We start from the raw sequence: 19725 nt of genomic DNA, 5'->3' as shown, positions 1-19725 counted from the left end.
CATTGTTATTTGGAATATCAATACATCTAAGTCACGTAAATACAACACATATTGCATTACAAATGCTATAGGTGTCACATTTGCAAAAGTTAAAACTATTGGCATTGTAAGTGACTAAGCTATTAATTTAGCTATTTTCAAAACTAACACCTAAATAAAATATTTGTCATTTACAATACCAATAGCTCAAACTCTCCTAATGCGAGACCTATTGCATTGCAAATGCTGGTTTATGGTATTAGCTTGTACCAATACATTTTACAATTAACCATTTTAGCAAACTGAAAAGACCAGGCTTTAATATTAATATATTTGTGGACAATGCCGAGGAAAACAACCTGTAGATCTTTATCTTGAACCAATAATGGACTTAATTATACAAGTCAATTGTGGATCGGTAATCGAGTGCTGCTGCTAAAATCTTGTAATACCTCAGTACGTAGCTCACTCAATGAAGGCCACTAAAACATCTAATTATACAATTTAACCAAAAAGACAGCAGTTCCATGCAACTGTTGATTACAGACTCACACCTGCCAAATAATGTACTATATCCACTATTCAAAAATGCTTTGTTACATTAAAAGCAAGTAAAACCAGTACCAACGCACAGCTGCTCTTTTCCACGTGTAGGTGTTTCAGGTAAAAGATGCTTCTCAAGTACTACACTTATTGTTCATGAACAGAGCAAAAAAAAGTAATGTGAGATTAGCATTTTTCTGATACAATAAAGACTTTCGGGATAAGTTCTGCAAATTCACCATTCTTTGATTGCTATGGATTTTACTGAATGTGAATAGTAAATGTGAGTGCTACCTATCGTAAAGTTGGAATTTCACATTCTTTGCTAACATTCTGTGAGTTTATATCTAAAGGCCTCCCACAATATACAACAAGGGCCAGTTTAACCCACTGCAGGAATCTGTGTTTGGCACAAAGTTTCATGGGGTCCACCCAGACTCATCATTCGGAGGTTGACAAAACAAATACAATTAGTTTAGTTGTAATCAATCAGTTAATTAATAGTAAAGATTAAAAACCCATCTTGGTACGCTTCGTAAAATGAGCTCCTCCTTGGGTAGGCCGCTCTTGCCGTCGCCCAGGGAAAGTGTCCTTAACATCTGGGGGGCCAATGATTTGAATGAACAGGAGTTGCTGTGGGCGGCGCTAGGTTTTCTTTTGGCCAAACGTTCCATAGCGATGAAGTGGGGTTCCGCAGATAGACTGTTGGTGGTGGGCTGGGTGGCTGAAATGGATCGTTGCACGATTGCTGAAAAGACGGTCTACAAGACAAGTGGTTGTCCGAAAACGTGGGATAAAAAATGGAGGCACTGGAATGTTTTCCGTGGTGAACTGTGTGACTCGCCTACAGCTGAACTGGCTATGTCCCGTGTGGGGCCAATGGGAAGGCATGTACGCTAATTTGTATTTTGTTTGTTCTATGAAGGGTTTTGACTGCACCAGACTGCTCGTGATTCTATTCTGACTGCTCTTTTATGTCACTGAAACCTTCAGCGACAATGTTCTTATGTTCATAAAAAATAAAATGTAAGACGTTCATTTCTCCTCCACAAGTAATGACTGCTCTGTAGGACTCTCCGTTATAACGCCGCCGGACCCTGGGTCGTCAGCTGAAGGGCTGTGTAAATCAGACAGTGCTGGGAGGTGGCTTTTAACGACGCAGCCGGCCCTCTGGGTTGTAGGCTCGATGCTGTGTGTCTCTAGCACTGTATAATAAAGGTCTTACAAAAAAAAAAAAACATCTTGGTGAAAGCGACACGTACAAAAGGAGCTTAAACCTCTGAAATAGAATCAGTGATGAACTAGAAGATTTACTTGGTGTTACCAGATATGTAGCTTAGCAGCAAACTTACATGATTCTGACAGAAGAGATAGGTCCCTAAAACCTCCTTGTGACACCCAACATCTTACTGGATGATTGTTCGTAGCCACTGTTCGTGGACCCCTAATTCTTTAGTTCAAAGCATAGTTTTTACCAATATTTAACAATCAAATGTACCATCAGCACAGGTTTATGCTGCACTATTGAATGTGTGCTCAGTACTAAAACACGAAATGCAAGTTTTTGACCTTTTAATTGAAAATTAACTGGATGTTTTGTTTCTTACTGAAACATGGCTTACAGAGTTGGCCAATCGGACTCTAGCTACCGCGATTCCTTCTGGCTATAAAATTGTTAGGAAAGATCAAGAACAGGGTCGGGAGGTGGGGTGGCAATAATTCATAAAAGCGAGTTGGAATACGTTCCCATACCCCTTGACAAATTAGTAGATATGGAAGCACTGGGATTCAGCCTGACTTTATCCCCACAGCAGTCCATTGCGGCTGCTCTTATTTACATACCTCCTGGTCTATTTCTGAGATCAATGGGTACTACACTAGCCTCCTGGGCTCTCAGGTATGCTCATTTGTTAGCCCTAGGGTATTTCAATCTCCATATCGACAAACCCTCAAACTCTGAAGTCTCCCTATTCTTAGATACCATGTCACTCTTAGATACTATGTCATCCCTTGGTCTTGAGCAACAGGTACAATGTCTAGATCACCAAGCTGGCCACACACTAGATCAGGTCCTGTTTTTCTTGTGTGGTCTGACCACCATTTAATTCAGTTTACTAGACTAAAATCGTTAAAGGTTCCTCCTACCACTGAGAAAACTTGCGTTCAGTCTTGTGCTCAGCATAAAACTCACCCAACTGATTTGATTTGCTTGTTAGAAGCTAATACTTCGTTTTTATCTGGATCACTAAAATCAGATGCTGTGTGTCTGGATTCGAGGTACTATCAATAAGCTAGCCCCGATTTCCGCATGCCTTTCACACAAGACTAAATCGACAACCCCTTTGTTTAATGTAGACCTTCGATTAGGCAAAAAACAATGTAAACATCATGAAAGGAAAAAAACGGCAAAACTATAGTTTAGAGGACAAAATTGTTTACAAACTTGCCCCATAGAACTATTATTTAGAGGTTAGTTTAGCCCAAAAAGATTTCTTTGAGACCAGGATTGACGAAGCTAGTAACAAATCCAAAGAGATTTTCAAATTGTAAAAACCTTTACGAGTCCAGAGGCCGCCTCTAGAAATCTCCAACCTTCAGCCAAATGGTGTGATTCACTAGCATTGTTTTTATCATGACAACATTTCCATCATTCAGGCAAATGCAATTGATGTGCAATGAATAGGAACCCCCTCCTGAGGGCCTCAAGATTAGGGGTCTCCAACCTTTTCTGTACTGACAAATAATTATATTCAATGAAACGCAGTGAGAGCTACTTGTTGCTTCATTTCAAATTTTTTATATGTATAATAATTCAACCAAGCAAAAGCTTTCTAATTTAATAAGCTGGCCTGCACGCAGGTGAGCTACTCAGAGGTAGCTGGAGAGCTACATTCACTCATGAGGGACTGGTTGAGGAACCCCTGCTCTACATCCATTGCGGGGTTGCCAACCCTTTCTAATTTCCATCCTATGTCTCTAGAGAACTCGTTGAATGCCATTAAGAGTTTGAAGTTCGATAGCCTTCCGACCCATGTCTTCTCTCGATACTGGCTAAAGCAGCTCAGGCTATTAACCAGATTGTAAATAGAGTGTTAAACAATTCTTTGTTATCAGACAGGATTCCGGCACATTTGAAATGTGCAAAAATTCTACCACTAATTAAACAAGCATTTCCAATGCAAAAGGTCTCGCATTTACGCGAGTTTGAGCTATTGACATTGTAAATGACAATGCCCTTATGTTTTCGTTTTTAAAACATAAATAAAAGGCATTGTCATTTACAATGCCAATAGCTTAAACGTGTGTAAATGCGAGACCTATTGCATTGCAAATGCTTGCTTTCGTGGGTTTTCGTTTTCACTTTCCCCGCAAGGAGTTCTCCAACTTTTCTTTCTCTCGCTCACCAGGCCTTTCCGCCCTCTCTTTTATCCGCCTACCCTCCCTCTCTACCTCATTCACATCTCACGTTCAATGTCTGTCGCCTCCATCTCTTCTGTTCTACTTCCCACTGCCCCTGCCACCCTGCTTACTCCCCATCCAGGTTCAGAGTGGAGACAGGAGAAGGGGGGGCGGGAGGGGCTGAAAGGAATGAGACCTCTGGAAAATAAAGTAGGTCACCTTAGTGTGCAAGATGCCCCAGGGGCCGCAGTGGTGATTAAATGCTGGAGCGACTTTCTGTAAACATTGCTTATTTTCAAAACAGATTTTACCCATGTTTGGCAGTTAGCTGGAAATGGTGGGTTACGGGCTCATGGATCCAATGAAGGGATCTAAGTTTGACCTCAGAGGTTGATACAATGAGTACCATTAAGCAGTGTTATTTTAGCGTCAACATGGCCTTCTGAGGGGACGTGTTCTTTAGAAATGAACATGCTATGTTCTTTGTAAAGAGGAGGCGGTTTCTTACAAACTTGTGTCAGAGATAATTAAAGTCGTGCATTGGCAACATATGGGAACAGGAAGCTCGTATAATGTACTGATCGCTCTGTTACTGTTTCAAAACAACTGTTCTAAAAAACATAACAGCCAACACGATCTTAGTTAAGCCCTGAAGAGCAGAACGTACTGCCTTCTACACTACAAAGCACTTTCCCTTTCAGGCATGAACATCCATGTAACATAACATAGTAATAAAAAGCATGTAAGTGAAACACTGCCAGGGGCACTGTTGCAGCCTTAAACTTCCCCGAAATAAACACTGCAGCCAGAGAGGCCATGATTCCACAACCAAGTCAAAGAGCACTTTAAGAGTGCCATAAACCTGCTTAACGCATGGATCCGCCACAATTTGGGGAACGACCACTGGGACTTCCGCACCAGTCCCATAACTGCCCTGCTCTCAGCAGTGACAGCACTTAATAAAGAGCGCCTCCCAAAAATGCAAAGACCTGGGGGATGGGTATCACAGGGTCCCTGACTTCTGATGCTGCCTCCTGCACTGAAGGTTCCAACCCTGCACCTCTGCATTTTACCCACACACGTGTCTAACAGAACCCCACAGGTATACAATGTATTTGAGGGAGCAGGGCACCTTGATGCCTAGGGGCCCTCTTGCACCGCTACACTTTACCTGCTTAGGAGTCTACGTCCACCTTCCGGATATATACACGTCTTTAAGGGAGCAGGGCACCTGGATGGATAGGGGGTGCTTTTGCAAACTTCCACTTCACCAGCTTGGCAGTTAAGGCCACCTTCCATATATACAAAGTCCTAGGGGTTGGTGGCCTCTAGATGCACAGGGCCCTCTGCACCGCAGAGTCCCCTCGTGCGCATCTGCACTTTACCAGCAATCATGCGCCAGCGCCTGTCCTGGCTCAGTCCACAATCCCGCGGCCGGGCATCTGCTACCCGAGCCGGTGTTACCTGCTCGCCAGCCTCCTCCTTGACACAAAAGTGACAGGATCCTTATCGCAGACATTCCGGCCTCGCGCTTCGGAAGGTGCCTTAGCGACACGATTTCGAGCGTGGCTTAAATAAGAAGCGCGGACTCATCATAGGAGAGCTGCCGGCTGGGGTTGTTGTTCAGTTCCAGCTGTTTGCGCGTCCGCACAAAAACATACCTCCCAGTACTTTATTACAAAATGCACACCCACTCCATTCCCTCGCGGCTGGTGCCCTGCACATTCTTTAAATGCACACCGCAACCAGTTAGGCTTTAACTGCCACGTTCAAAACTGCAACCATCAGGGGCCAGCTGCTGCACTAATGCCGACTCATACTTTTGGATGCCCTTTTCAAAAGTTTCTTGATTCGGTCATTGTGATATAATTTAAAGTGCCAAGACGACTCTGCTGCTGAGCCAACGTTCTACGCTTTGCCGTAACTGGCGCCTATCTCCACTACTGCATTGTGAACGCAAGTTTATATTCTACAGTCATAAATTCTGGAGGAATGCTCTCCAGTCAACAGCCCAGTGCCCCAGAAGTGCTTATGTCAATTCCAGTCACACGAGGCACATGCCGGAGCTGTTCGCGCGCAGATCCCCTTACCGTGCTCTCCCGCTCTGGCAGACAGCCGAGGTGAGCTTGCGAAAGTTTTGTTGTTCAGGAATTACTTTTGTGTGCCTACTTTCGTTTATACGTTCCTGAAAAACAAAACGTCAGCATTTTCAGTTGAAGGTAACCTGCAAAGCCATGGCAATAAGATCTACATATTTCCCAATTGAACATTTCTGAAAGGATGAGTATTATGCAGGGCACAATTCCTAAAAGAAGCGTTCGCCAGGCATCCGCTGTTTATTTTTGCATTGCGCTTTCACTTGAAAGTGAAAGCGAGATGCAAATATAAACAGGCGGCGCTTTGTCTCCTTTTTTGCCCGGCCCAATCAGAGGGCCGGACTGGCGCGTGCAAGGCAGCGTGATAAATTTCTGATAAGAAACTTCGCCACGACAGCCGTAATGCAGGCGATCCAGTCCGGATGGGCCGGGCAAAAAATTTAAAAGGAGGCACCCTAGAAACCTTATTTCTAATGGCTGCCCATGTTTAACATAAACGGTGACGCGAGCCAATGGGAATAAGGGGCAGGGCTTCAAGCCCTTTTCACAAAATACTCATCTGCAATAAATCTTGCGAGTCGAGCAGTGCATGCGCTGCCACACGAGACCTAAAAACGCCACAACAGATCCCAAATTAACTGCGAATTACAGACCCATCTCCCTTCTCTCTCAAAAGGACTTGAAAGATGTCAACTCGCAAATTTCACAATTTTTGGAGGGTAACAACTCCTGCACCCTCATCAGTCGGACTTGAGACCTCACTTCAGCACCGAGACAGCTCTACCAGAAGTTGTGGAATACTTATAGGGCCCCCTAGATATAGGAGATAATGTTGGACTTATTGGCGGCCTTTGATATTGTCCCTCATTAAAGACTCTTTAACCACATCCAAGCAATTAGGATAAAGGATTCAGCCCTGATGTGGCTTACATTCCTTTTTGGATGAAAGAAGTCAAGAGGTTTGGATGCCTCGTTTTTCTTCGAAAGCTTCTGAATTTATGGCTGGAGTGCTGCAGGGCTTGGCATTCAACACTACATTGTTCAATGCTTACCTTTTTACACCGTTAGCGGAGTTAGCAGAGTCTCTAGAAGCTAAAGTAATCTCCTTTGATGATGACACCCAGCTTCTTTTCTCCTGTGGGAAGGGAGATAAGTTTGCTGGAGAGGCTATTAAAAATTGCCTAAGTGTTTCATTGGTTGACCACTAACCAATAAAATGTAATCTGTAGAAGACATATATTGTTGTCTTTGGTCCATCTGCGCCAGATCTATGGAGATCCTTTTGGCCAAAGGATGCCACCTCCCTGGTCCTCAACAGAATTCTGTAAAGAACTTTGCATGAAGTTTGATAGTGCCCTCTCCTTTCAACCACAGACGCAGGCACTGATAGGTTCCTGCTTCAGGTGGCTACGGATGTTGAAAACCTTCCTACCCTACTGTCAGACGCTTCCAAGAGAATGGTAATCCAAGCATTAATAACCTCCAAATTCGACTACGGGAATACTCTTTACCTGGGTCTCCGCGAGTAACTTCTGGGTAGAATTCAGGTGGTGCATAATTCGAAAGCCTGAAAGCTACTTAATCTCCCCCTGAGAACATATATGTCCTCATGTGAATGCTCTCCGCTGGCTTCCCATAAAAAAGGATTCTGTTTAAATCCATGGTCCTTGTTCACAAAGCTTTGAAGGCTCTGGCGGCGGCTATGTTTGAGGGAGTACTCATGACTACGTTTTTTTTAGAACTTTACGTTCCTCCTCTGTTCATTTGGCTAGAGTTTCCAAAATGTGTCAGTTTAGGACAGATGGCAGATATTTTTCTTATCTTGGGCAGGTCACATTGAATAAACTACCTTTGGAGCTACGGCCACAATTAATCCCCCCCCCCCCAATTTTATTAGAAAAAACATTGCTCGCCCAACAATCTTAATAAGACAATCATTGCTGGTGCGGTCAGTCCTGAATTTAGCGCAAAGACACTCTTCCAGTAGCTGTGTGCTGTATGAATCTCATTAGCATAACATAAGGATACATATACTGTAACATGACTGAGATGGGTTCTTTAAACTGGGGGCAGGACCCTTAGGGGAGTTTCAAGTTACCCCAGTGGGGGCTCCAAGCTCTGACCAATAGGAACATTATGCCAATAACAGTGCTTGGTCTCAAACTGGAAATAAAATGGGGAGCAGTAAGCCACTCTGTAATGGGCAATCACTAACATCATTTTCCCTTTATATCCTGGCTGGGAGGTGATGTCAAAAAGGAAGGGACTCCAAATATTCTTCAAAACTCCCATACCGAATAATCAAACTCTGGATACTCTTTACATACAGTAACAAAACTTAACTTCAAGGTTTTAAAAAGTCTAAACATATTTAAACATTGCCAGTTTAATAGAATAATTTTTGAAGGGAGGGTCCGATGGAGAAAAACAAAATTCAATGGTGGAGGGGCATTAAAAAGTTTGAAGGCCCCGGCATAGAGGGCATGGTTATTGGTTTTGCCTTCTGGTGGAAGTGCAATCTTCCATTCACTACTAGAAAGTACTAAAACAAATTAACGGTTTCCAAAAAAATCCATTATTATGTACAGAGGAAACGCACTTTGCATCTACATCGTTGATGTTCTACTTACTATCTTAAACACACTCCCTACCTGGTTTTGCCCAGCTTCACCCCCACCCCATAAGCATATTATGCAGATCTCTCGTTCCCAGGTCAATGGCACAAGGTAATTAATGTGCGACTGGTTCTTCTCAACTAGATTTCTTTCCCTTGTATTCTAGAACGGGTACACCTACATTTAAAATGACAAAACAGGACTAACTGGGTACATCTTAAAACGTGGAACGCGCAGGGACCGAGAAAACATAAGAGACATACATAGGTTGATTCTCCCCTCACAGAAACTTCGACTGGAGTTTCTGAGGATATGCGAGTGAAAAGAGTAGGAAGTGATGGCATGGGTGAAGATTGGTAACTATTCCAGGAGTGACGTCTTCATGGTAGTAGGCACAAGACCAGTGGCACGCAGTAATGTTGTGTTTCAATTTGCATTTAAATGTGTAAAATGTATTGTTAGAGACAGGGCGTTATCGTGGAGTTGTACTGCTGGTGTTTTAATTTCGTTATAAATCATCTTGTTTAATTAATTCTGTATTGCGGAGTGTACTTTATAAGTAGTTTAGGGCAAACTGCTACGACCAGCGAACAGCTCAGATACTTTGGCTAGTGCTGAAATGATTATGAGGTTAAACTGTTTAGACAGGAAGGTGTGTCAGTGGGATGGGGGGGGGGGGGTTAAGGGTTTATGTGGCCGTGTAAGTTTACTGCATACTACATAACTGGCTTTCGTTTTGCTGCGTGCAGGGCGGAGGGTGCATTGTGTCGATCCTTTGGGGCAAGGTGGATGTGCCATGGCAGTCTGTGGCAAACAGGACCGTGCCAAGAGTGATAGAAGCAGCAACGCCAGGGAGACCGACAGTCTTTGGGGGATGCGTATGGGTTAGGATTGGACTGCACCCGCAAAGACCCAAGACTGTTGTGATTCAGGCTTCATTCCAGTGAACTCCAGTCACCTGCAGTTCCAGGGTAGTTACGACAGGGGGAGGAAACATAACCCCCGACACCCCCTGGAGAATCGCATTCGGGTCGTGTTATTGACACCTGTGCCCCGCCGTTCGCACCCGCTCACCTGCAGCGCCTAGGAGGGCCGCTCTCCCGGGGTAGGGCCTCTCCGGTGTTGATCGCTGGCGCCGGAAGTTCGTTACAGGAAGTGTTCACAGTTCAAAGAAAAAACAGGCGACAAGGCGTTTCCCGGAATGAGAGCCGAGACCGGCGTAGTCACCTTCCGACCGGAGGAGCGGCCGACGCCGGGCCGCGGGGAACTATGGGTGTGATAGTGTCTCTGTTCAGACAAGATGCCCTAGGCCGGAACCCGTAAAGAAAAGCAAAACTACGTCTCCCAGAGATATTAACAACAGTGCACTACGGGGTCAAAAGGCGGGCCCAGTGCTATATGGTAGCCAATCAGGACACCCGTCTGTCTGAGTCCATGATAGAGAGCTGGCCTCGGAGACATGAACATAGAAAGTAGACTTTCGAGAGGTCTTCCTGGATTGCCAGGTAATAGCCAGATTGTTATGGGATTAAAATCCAAATGTATCTTGACTAGCCACATTAGATTTCGTCGTTTTATCGAGGTATCCTGAAATCGGTTAGGGAAGTCGGTATTTCGTGTTTGTAAATACACGGCCCGTACCCTAGTATCCCGATGTTTTTAACTTCTGTTGTATATCAATTGCTGTCGTGCGCTGCACCATTTATTTATGACATTACATATTAAAATATCTATTCCAAGATGGCCGCCAGATATAATAGAGATTGTGTGGCTCAGACCCCGCTGTCTCCTTGTACTCTCAAAACACCTTACTTTCTACCTATCAGCCCGACGAATTCAATGATAGGTGGTGAATTTAGACTGTTTCTCCCAACGAAGATACTCCAAAACATGTGTTTTTTTTATCTTTAACCTCACGGTGACTCATACTTTATTCAGAACTGAAGAAAGTCTTAATGACAATTTTGCGTAGCCTTATCTAAGGATTAGGTCTCTGACTCGGGGTGCTGTTTATTCATAAATAAAATCGGGACTACACACCCCAGAATGCAAAGTAAAAGACCTTGAATGGATGGACCAATCACACATTGACCTCAACATCTGAGTGCGCTATGGATAACAAGTGACAACATAAGTATCAGTTCTGCTTAACTTACCTAACGAATAAATGGGTCGGTGGGACATAGGTAGCCAGGTATCTCAGTGGACTATTACTGCACTCAACTACAGGGAACTGTGGTGTACCTCAAGGACACAGGTTCGAATCTGGAAAGATTCAACCAGGCTTTCATCACGCTGAGGTTGATAAATTATGCACCATGAACTTGGTTAACAAAAATCATGTTATCATCAATCAATCAATCATCGCATTTATATAGCGCACTACTCACCCAGAGGGTCTCAAGGCGCTGGGGGAGGGGGGTCCGCTACTGCTCGAACAGCCAGGTCTTGAGTTGCTTCCTGAAGGCGAGGTGGTCCTGGGTCAGGCGGAGGTGGGTGGGGAGGGAGTTCCATGTCTTGGCGGCGAGGTAGGAGAAGGACCGTCCCCCTGTGGTGGCTCTTCGGATGCGGGGGACGGCGGCGAGGGCATGGCCGGTCGATCGAAGCTGGCGTTTGGGAGCGTAGAAGTTGAGGCGGCTGTTGAGGTATCCTGGGCCTTGGTTGTGTAGGGCTTTGTGTGCGTGGGTGAGGAGTCGGAAGGTGATTCTCTTGTTGACCGGGAGCCAGTGCAGGTCTCTCAGGTGTCCGGAGATGTGGCTGCGACAGGGGATGTCCAGGATGAGTCGTGCTGAGGCGTTCTGGATCCGCTGGAGTCTCTTCTGGAGTTTGGCGGTGGTTCCGGCGTAGAGGGAGTTGCCGTAGTCCAGACGGCTGGTGACGAGGGCCTGGGTGACCGTCTTCCTGGTCTCAGTGGGGATCCACCGGAAGATCTTACGTAGCATGCGCAGGATGTTGAAGCACGACGAGGAGACGGCGTTGACTTGTCTGGTCATGGAGAGGGAGGAGTCCAGGATGAAGCCCAGGTTGCGTGCGTGGTCTGTTGGTTTGGGTGCGCTGCCTAGGGCGGGGGGCCACCAGGAGTCGTCCCAAGCGGCGGGTGAAGATCCCAGGATGAGGACTTCCGTCTTGTCCGAGTTCAGTTTCAGGCGGCTGTTCTTCATCCATTCGGCTACCTCTTTCATCCCTTCGTGAAGGTTGGCTCTGGCGGTGGCGGGGTCGTTGGTGAGGGAGAGGATCAGCTGGGTGTCGGCGGCGTAGGAGGTGATGTTGAGGTTGTGCTGGCGTGCAATGTCTGCGAGGGGGCTCATGTAGACGTTGAAGAGGGTTGGACTGAGCGAGGAGCCTTGAGGAACGCCGCAGATGACTTCGGTGGCTTCAGATCTGAACGGAGGGAGGCGGACTCTCTGTGTCCTTCCCGCGAGGAAGGAGATGATCCACTCCAGTGCCTTCTCCTGGACTCCGACGTTGCTGAGGCGTTGTACTAGGGTACGGTGGCAGACAGTGTCGAAGGCCGCGGAGAGGTCGAGGAGGATGAGGGCCGCTGTTTCTCCGTTGTCGAGCAGCGCTCGGATGTCATCGGTGGCTGCGATCAGGGCGGTCTCGGTGCTGTGGTTGGCCCGGAAGCCAGACTGCGAGGGGTCGAGGGATCCGTTCGTCTCGAGGAAGGCGGCCAGCTGCTTGTTGACGGTCTTCTCGATGACTTTTGCAGGAAACGGGAGCAGCGAGATGGGGCGGTAGTTCTTGAGGTCGGTGGGGTCGGCCGATGGCTTCTTGAGTAGGGCGCTGAGTTCGGCGTGCTTCCAGCTCTCCGGGAAGGTAGCGGTGACGAAGGAGGTGTTGATGATGTCCCGCAGGTGGGGTGCGATGACAGCGTCGGCCTTGTTGAAGACGTGGTGAGGGCAGGGGTCGGTCGGAGATCCGGAGTGGATGGAGTTCATCGTGCGGACGGTGTCTTCGGTGCTGATCGGAGTCCAGGCGCGGAGGGTGGTGGTGGGGGGCGGTGGTTTGGTCGTGGCGTTCGTCGGTTGAGTGCTGAAGCTGTTGTGTATGTCCGCGATCTTGTTGTGGAAGTAGGAGGCGAGGGAGTTGCAGAGGTCTTGCGAAGGGGTGATGTTGTTGTTTCCGGCGTTGGGGTTGGAGAGCTCTTTGACGATGTTGAAGAGTTCCTTGCTGTTGTGTGCGTTGTTGTCCAGTCGTTCCTTGAATGCAGTTTTTTTGGTGGCGTGGATGAGTTGGTGGTGTTTTCGGGTGGCGAGCTTGAGGGCAGTCATGTTGTCCGGTGTTGGGTCTCTGCGCCAGGTTCTCTCGAGGGCTCGGCAGTTCTTCTTGGAGCTCTTGAGTTCGTCGGTGAACCATGGGGCTTTCCTGCTACCGGGTCTGCTAGGCAGGGTCCTCAGGGGGGCGAGCTCGTCTGCGCAGTCGCTGATCCACTTCGTGAGGTTGGTGGCCGCCTGGCTTGGGTTCGTAGTGCTGGTGGGAGGGTTCATGCTCAGGGAGGTCGCAAGCTGGTCGGCTGTGATCTTGTTCCAGCTCCTGCGTGCGACCTGTTGCTGGTGGTGGTGGATCGTGGTCCTTCCGAAGATGAAGTGGACGCAGCTGTGGTCCGTCCAGTGGAGTCCGGTGGCGTGGCTGAAGGCGATGTCCTTGCTAGATGAGAAGACGGGGTCGAGTGTGTGTCCGGCGTAGTGGGTGGGGGTGGTCACCAGCTGCTTGAGTCCCAGGTTGGCGAGGTTGTCCAGCAGGGTGGTGGTGTTGCGGTCGTTGTTGTTCTCCAGGTGGAAGTTGAGGTCCCCTAGGAGGATGTAGTCAGCGGAGCAGAGGGCGTGCGGGCTGATGAAGTCGGCGATGTCTTCACTGAATTGTGTGCGTTGTCCCGGGGGTCTGTAGATGAGGGTGCCTCTGAGGGTGGTCTTGGGGTTGATGTGGACCTGAAAGTGCAGGTGCTCGGCGGTTGCGAGGGTGTCGTTGGTGTTGGTCGTGATGCGGATGGTGTTCCTGAGGACGATGGCGATGCCTCCTCCGGTGTGGTTGATGCGGTCCCTTCGGATGATCCTGTAGCCGTCTGGGATGGCGATGGCGATGTCGGGCACTGAGGAGGCGTTCATCCAGGTTTCCGTGAAGAAGGCGACGTCTGGGGCTGTGGTGTCGAGCAGGTTCCAGATCTCGATGGCGTGCCTGTGGACGGAGCGGGTGTTGAGCAGGATGCATTTCAGGTGGCTGCTGCTGTTGCTCGTCTTGGTCTTGGTAGGTGCTGGAGTAGTGCAGGTCCGGATGCAGGTGAACTTGCAGGAGTTGCAGTAGAAGGGTCCGTGGGTGCGTCTCGGGGTGGCTCGGTAGCAGCCCGGGACTCGGCCGGCGTTGAGTGCGTTGAGGGTGGCGTCGTCGTCTGTCCGACGGGCGGGCTGGTGTGTGCGGGGGCCAGGGGTCCTGGCACTGGGCGCGGTCCGGGCGCAGACGGGCTCACCTTGGGCGCGCCCGCTGCGCGTAGGCCACTCTGCCATATGTAGAGAGTGGGGGGGCGGAGCGAGGGAGGGGCAGCTGGGAGGCGGGGAGCGGGGCGGCGAATGGGAAGAGCTGCAGAGGTGAGGGGCGGGGAGCGGGGAGGTGGCGGGAAGCGCGGCAGGGGCCGGGGGCGCCAAAATCACAGGGGTACAATACTAAACAGACCGGGGATACAAAAAATAAACAGGGGCCTGCAAATACACCGGGGGATACAACAAACTGAGTCACAGAGGTACAGCGTTACACGGAGCAGAGAGCAGAGAACACAAGGGGGAAACAAATGGAAACGCAATATCAACGCGGCGCAGGCGGGGCAGGAGCAGCAATCAGCGGTGTCACAGGGTCACAGATGCGGGCAGCGGCGGCGGCAGTAGGCAGGAACAAGGGGCAGCCTGGTCGCACTCACGAGGAGTGTGCGAGGTGCGTGGGGGTGACCGGCCCAGATCATTGCCAATATACCCCATGAAATGAATGCGAGGTTTACAAATATAAGTGCCATGATATGGTATGAGCCGGATTTCAGTATTGTGACCTAACCTCGCCTATTCTATTTTCTCCTTCACTCATGAACAGCCTTTACCTCTCCAAGTATATAGACTTCTTCCTAAATCCGATTGTGACTACCCTGCCATCATACATAAAGGATTCTGCAGATTTTTTTAGGCAGATATATGATGTGAAATGGGAACAGAATATGTTGTAGATGGTACAATGTATCCACTTTATACACGAGTATCAGACACCAAGATGGACATAGGGCCATCCAGCACTTCTTGAGAATGAGACCCATAGGCTTTGCAGTGCATAACCAGATGCTGCTGGAAATGATGAAATGGTGTTTAACTAGTGTGAGAAAGTGGCTCTATATTTACTGGAACATAATAAGGTACAGTGTGTATAGAGTCCACAAACCCCAGAGGTATAGTAGAGGTTAAAGCCAGGTGTGACCTTACTCTCTAAAGTGGTAGCTTGGTCGAGCAGTAAGGCAGCACCAGAATACAGTGTAAAGCATTTGTTGTACACACTCAGTCAGCAACAGGTTTCACACACTCAAAGACTGAACTCCACGCCAATAGTTTTTATATCAAAAGATATACAGCCTGATTCATGAAATCCGAAATCTGCGATTTTCAAATTGCGATTTATAGCGAATCGCAATTTAGAAATCGTAGATCTGCATTCATCAAAATTACAGAGAAAAAAATGTGATTCGCACGCGGCCGCAAAAAGCGTTAGCGATTTACTGAAATCGCAGAATAATCGCTATTTCCGTCAACATCCGTGTAGGAATTGCGATATCGCTAATTGCGATATCGCTAATTGCGATATCGCAAAATGCGAGATCGGAAAAACGGGAAGTCGCATTTCGAGCACAGTGATGACATCACAACCAGGAAGCAGCCAGTTCCCACCCCCATTCAGAACAGTGAGGCTGATCTCGAGGCTGCAACTTACTGAGCTCCTACCAGGACACCAGCAAACTTGCAAATCCACAACTATTCTTACTGCAGCAATGGCAGAGGAGGCTGTACCAGGGCCCAGCAACACCGGGCGCAAGAGGAAGATTACATTCTCCGAACAGGAGTTGGAGCACCTCATTGATGGGGTGGTTGACAACCACCCAAAACTTTTTGGGAGAGAATCCAGGAGGGTGCCTGAGCCGGAGAAACGGCGAATCTGGCTTGGGATAGCGGCCCAAGTCAACTCTGTGGGCGTGGCTCACAGGTCGCTGGAGGAGCTCAAGAAGAGGTGGTACGACCTCTGAGGTCGTGCCAAGGAGAGGGTGGCAGAGAGGCTGGGCAAAACCCTGGCCACTGGAGGGGGAGAACCCACAGTCCCTCCCAACACCCCCATGGAGGACCGCGTTGAGGATACTTTAGAGCCAGAGGCGTGCATTGGGGTCATCAGATTGGACTCATCCCGCCCCACCCAAGAGAGCCAAGGTAAGTGGCATGCGACTGCGACCCTGTCCCCTATCAATAGCCATGACCCTATAGCCTTCCATAATCTTCCAAAGTCATGCCATCCATGCACTTTAGGTAATGCCCTAAAGCATTGTGGGACATGTAGTCTGCCCACAATGTACAAGTACCCCAATGCAGCCAGACATGTCCCAAAGTACGCAATGCCACAGCCAGTCAGGGAATGTCATCCAGCATGCATGTAGCAACTGCACGTGTGACAGATACATGCAACTAATGAACGTCCACTTCCCCTCACAGGTGGCGCTGACAACAGCAGCGACAGTGACAGGCTGCTCATCGACGAGCAACCAGAGGATGCCGAGGAGGTGCCAACAGCGACACATCCTGCACCAACAGGCGCACCACCTACCCCCGCAGCCAGGGTCACAGCATCTGCGCCACCACCATCAGGCGCAGCACCTACCCCCGCAGCCAGGGTCACAGCATCTGCGCCACCACCATCAGGCGCAGCACCTACCCCCGCAGCCAGGGCCACAGCATCTGCGCCACCACCATCAGGCGCAGCACCTCTGACTACCTCAACTTCACCACCAGCTGGACCCTCTACATCTGGTCCAGCGACTGCGGAAACAGTGCGCACACGCTCTACATCTGGTCCAGCGACTGCGGAAACAGTGCGCACACCCACTGTGGGCAGCCAGCAGAGCAGGCAAGGCAGGGCTCGCCAGCACAACAATGCACGCAGCGGCAGGAGGGGGATGGACGTGCGCGTGCCAGGCTTGAGCATTGAGCGTCGGATGCTACGCATACACCAACTGCAGGCACGACGCCAAGGGGCGATACAAATGTAGCTCCATAACATTGGCCGCAATGTGGCAAATGTGGCAGACAGAATGGACCGCATGACGGCAGCCATGGAGGCCAACACTGCTGCGCTCATATCGCAGCGCAACACCGCCCGCCGCCGCCACCGGCAGCTACTGACGCGGCTGTCCGCATACACCCGCTCTAACTATGTTATAGGGAATGCGACCTCCCAGCTCTCGCGACGGTCCCTGGCGCAGCAGCAGCAGTTGATCCAATGCTGCGAGGACGTCGCCCGAGTGTTGGAGCACGTCACCACTGCCGTACTGGCACTCCATCCCACTGGGCCAGGCAATGTCGGGGGGACGATACCAGCGAGGGCACCTCCAGTGTGAGCAGCCTGTCTGCCTCACAGGTTGCCGTGTTACGCCGGAGCACCAGGCCCACTGCAGGGTCACGTGCCGTGGCAGAGGAGGAGCCGGAGAGGCGCTTGGGTCCTGCGCGCCGGAGGCGCACTTGAGTTTCATTTACTTTTGCAGGGACATGCTGACACTACAAGCCTGTCCTGTGTTTTGTTCGCAGCAGTATGGGGCAATACTGCTTGCATAGAAAGGATAGAAACTTAACACTATTATTGTGAATTCAACAATAATATTTATTCTTGCATCATACATCGGCCTCCTGTCATTATTTCCATTTGCATGCAATTGTGAATTGTTGGGTGAGGGGAGTGGGTGCACTAGAAACTGTTCATTGTGATGTGGTTGCGGCGTCTGTGGCCTTCAGCTGGGTTCTCCCCGCGTGCATGACGCACATGTGCAGGTGGCCGGTTGTCCCCTTCCGGCTCACTGCCAGAGATATCTACAGGTTTCCGGCGCTTGGTAGCAATGTTGTGTAGTATTGCACACACAGCCACAATGCGGCACCACACATCAGGACTGTAGTACATGGCCCCACCTGTCTTGTGCAGTATGCGGAATCTGCTCTTCAGTAGCCCAAAAGTCCTCTCAATGCAATTCCTTGTGCGTATGTGTGCTACATTGTAACGCCGTTGCTGTGGTGTATCAGGGTTGAGGTATGGGGTGAGGAGGTATTCACGGAGGGCGTAGCCACTGTCACCTGAATGAGAGGAGCAGAGGGTGAGTGCCTGTGCAGCGCAGCTACTTCATCGCAGTGTGACATTGTGGGCAAAGTGTACTTACCAAGTAGGTGTCCTTCCCCAAAGTCTCCCCTGGCCAGTCGTGTGTGGAGGCCGCTGTGCCGGAATATGAATGAGTCATGTGTACTCCCGGGGTACTGTGCCATTATGTCCGTGATGTATGTCTTAGCATTGCAGACCATCTGGATGTTGAGGGAGTGGTAGGACTTGCGATTGCGGTACATGTACTCCGTTGCAGCTGGTGGGCAGATGTGGATGTGGGTACAGTCAATGCATCTTATCACATGTGGGAAATGGGCAACATTGTAGAATTGAAGCTTGGTCTCATCCAAATCCTGTTGGCTGGTGGGAAATTTGATGTGGTGGTGTAGCTGGGTCAGCATTGCGTCAAGGAAACTCCCTAGGCAGCGGGACATGGTGGGCTGGGATATCCCCCCAGCAGCCGCAACTATCCCCTGGAAGCTCCCGGAGGCCAGGAGGTGCAGGCTACACAATACCTGGACATGTGTTGGCACGGCATTGGTCCGCCTTGTTGGGTGCTGCATCAGGGGGTCAAGGTCCTGAATTAGCTTGATGATCATTGCCCCATTCAGACTGTGGAACAGTGAAGGTATTGGATCCTACAACTGGCCAGCCCGGATCTCAACAAGTGGAAAAACAGAACAGATTGGCTGGTCAGGATGATTAACAAAAAACTCTGGACCCACGCAGCCAATATGTACTACGTGGCCAATGGAATTATATTCCAAGAGAATTTATTTTCATTTAAACTTAGATTTCATTGGTTTCAAAAACAACAGACATAAACGGAAGACTGTCAGTACAGGTAGTTCAGCAACATGCAATCGTGTATACAATATATACAACTATATACAAATATACAAATGTACAAACAATTAAGGTGAAGAATCAGACAAAAAACATATTATCACACCAAAAACGATAGAACGCATACTATTCCAAATCAATTGCAAAGTACAAAATGCTGTTAGGGACAGTGCATTACTTGTGCATGGAAGGAAAAGAAAAAGGAAACCAGTCCTTAGAACTAAAAACCAATGGACAGGCGGAACTGAGGTGGAAAGAGGGTGCCTGCCTGTCTCACAGGACCTGTGGTCGAATGTGTGTAGGATTACACGGCTAGGGCCCGCAGGAGTGGTATGATTTACACCCTAGCTGCACCCTTTGGTCTTGCCACAGGTTGGGCGGTACTTTGCGTATATTTGCTCTCTGGTTTGGCCCAGCAGGGTGACCCGCTGGCGGAATATCCTGTCCTGGCTTCTGCGTCTCCTCCGTGCTGCTCGCTGTAGCCTTCGCCGCCTGACCACCATGTACAGTCCTGGCATTCTGACATTCCTTATGCTGATGCTGCTTCTCCTTAAGTGTGTTTGGCCAGGCCTGCACCAGTTACTGATTGGCCTATGGTTTTTCGAATTTTTTTTTACAATGGCTTTGATGGTTATCACCTGCTTTGGGTTGTCCTTAAATTGCGCCTCGCAAACAGCTATTTTGGGTTTTTTCGCTAATTGCGATTTTTCATGAATACCGATTGCGAATGTATTGCGAATTCGCTATTATTTTCGCAGATTCCGTGATTTCTCGCTATTTCCGATTCGCTAATGGTCTACTGCCGGGATTCTGCGATTCTTTTAGCGATTTCGCAATTCTGTGTTTGCGATTTCACAAAATTCGTGGTGAATACC

The 19725-nt window shown here is 48.9% G+C and overlaps 2 protein-coding genes across 2 annotated transcripts in view; one reads left to right on the top strand and one right to left on the bottom strand.

Annotated features, from left to right (window-relative positions):
* PDCD10 (programmed cell death 10) overlaps positions 1 to 9844 on the bottom strand; it is a 154087-nt gene extending 144243 nt beyond the window's left edge. Inside the window, exon 1 of the mRNA XM_086944330.1 lies at positions 9707 to 9844. The gene's annotated coding sequence lies outside the window, so the exon portion shown is untranslated. The remainder of the gene's footprint in view (positions 1 to 9706) is intronic.
* SERPINI1 (serpin family I member 1) overlaps positions 9794 to 19725 on the top strand; it is a 134399-nt gene continuing 124467 nt past the window's right edge. Inside the window, exon 1 of the mRNA XM_086944328.1 lies at positions 9794 to 10137. Coding sequence (XP_086800454.1) covers positions 10092 to 10137 — 46 coding nt within the window. The 5' untranslated portion in view covers positions 9794 to 10091. The remainder of the gene's footprint in view (positions 10138 to 19725) is intronic.

Source organism: Lissotriton vulgaris, chromosome 11 (assembly GCF_964263255.1).
Source record: "Lissotriton vulgaris chromosome 11, aLisVul1.2, whole genome shotgun sequence".
Classification (NCBI taxonomy): domain Eukaryota; kingdom Metazoa; phylum Chordata; class Amphibia; order Caudata; family Salamandridae; genus Lissotriton; species Lissotriton vulgaris.
This window is presented reverse-complemented; position numbering and strand designations above follow the sequence as displayed.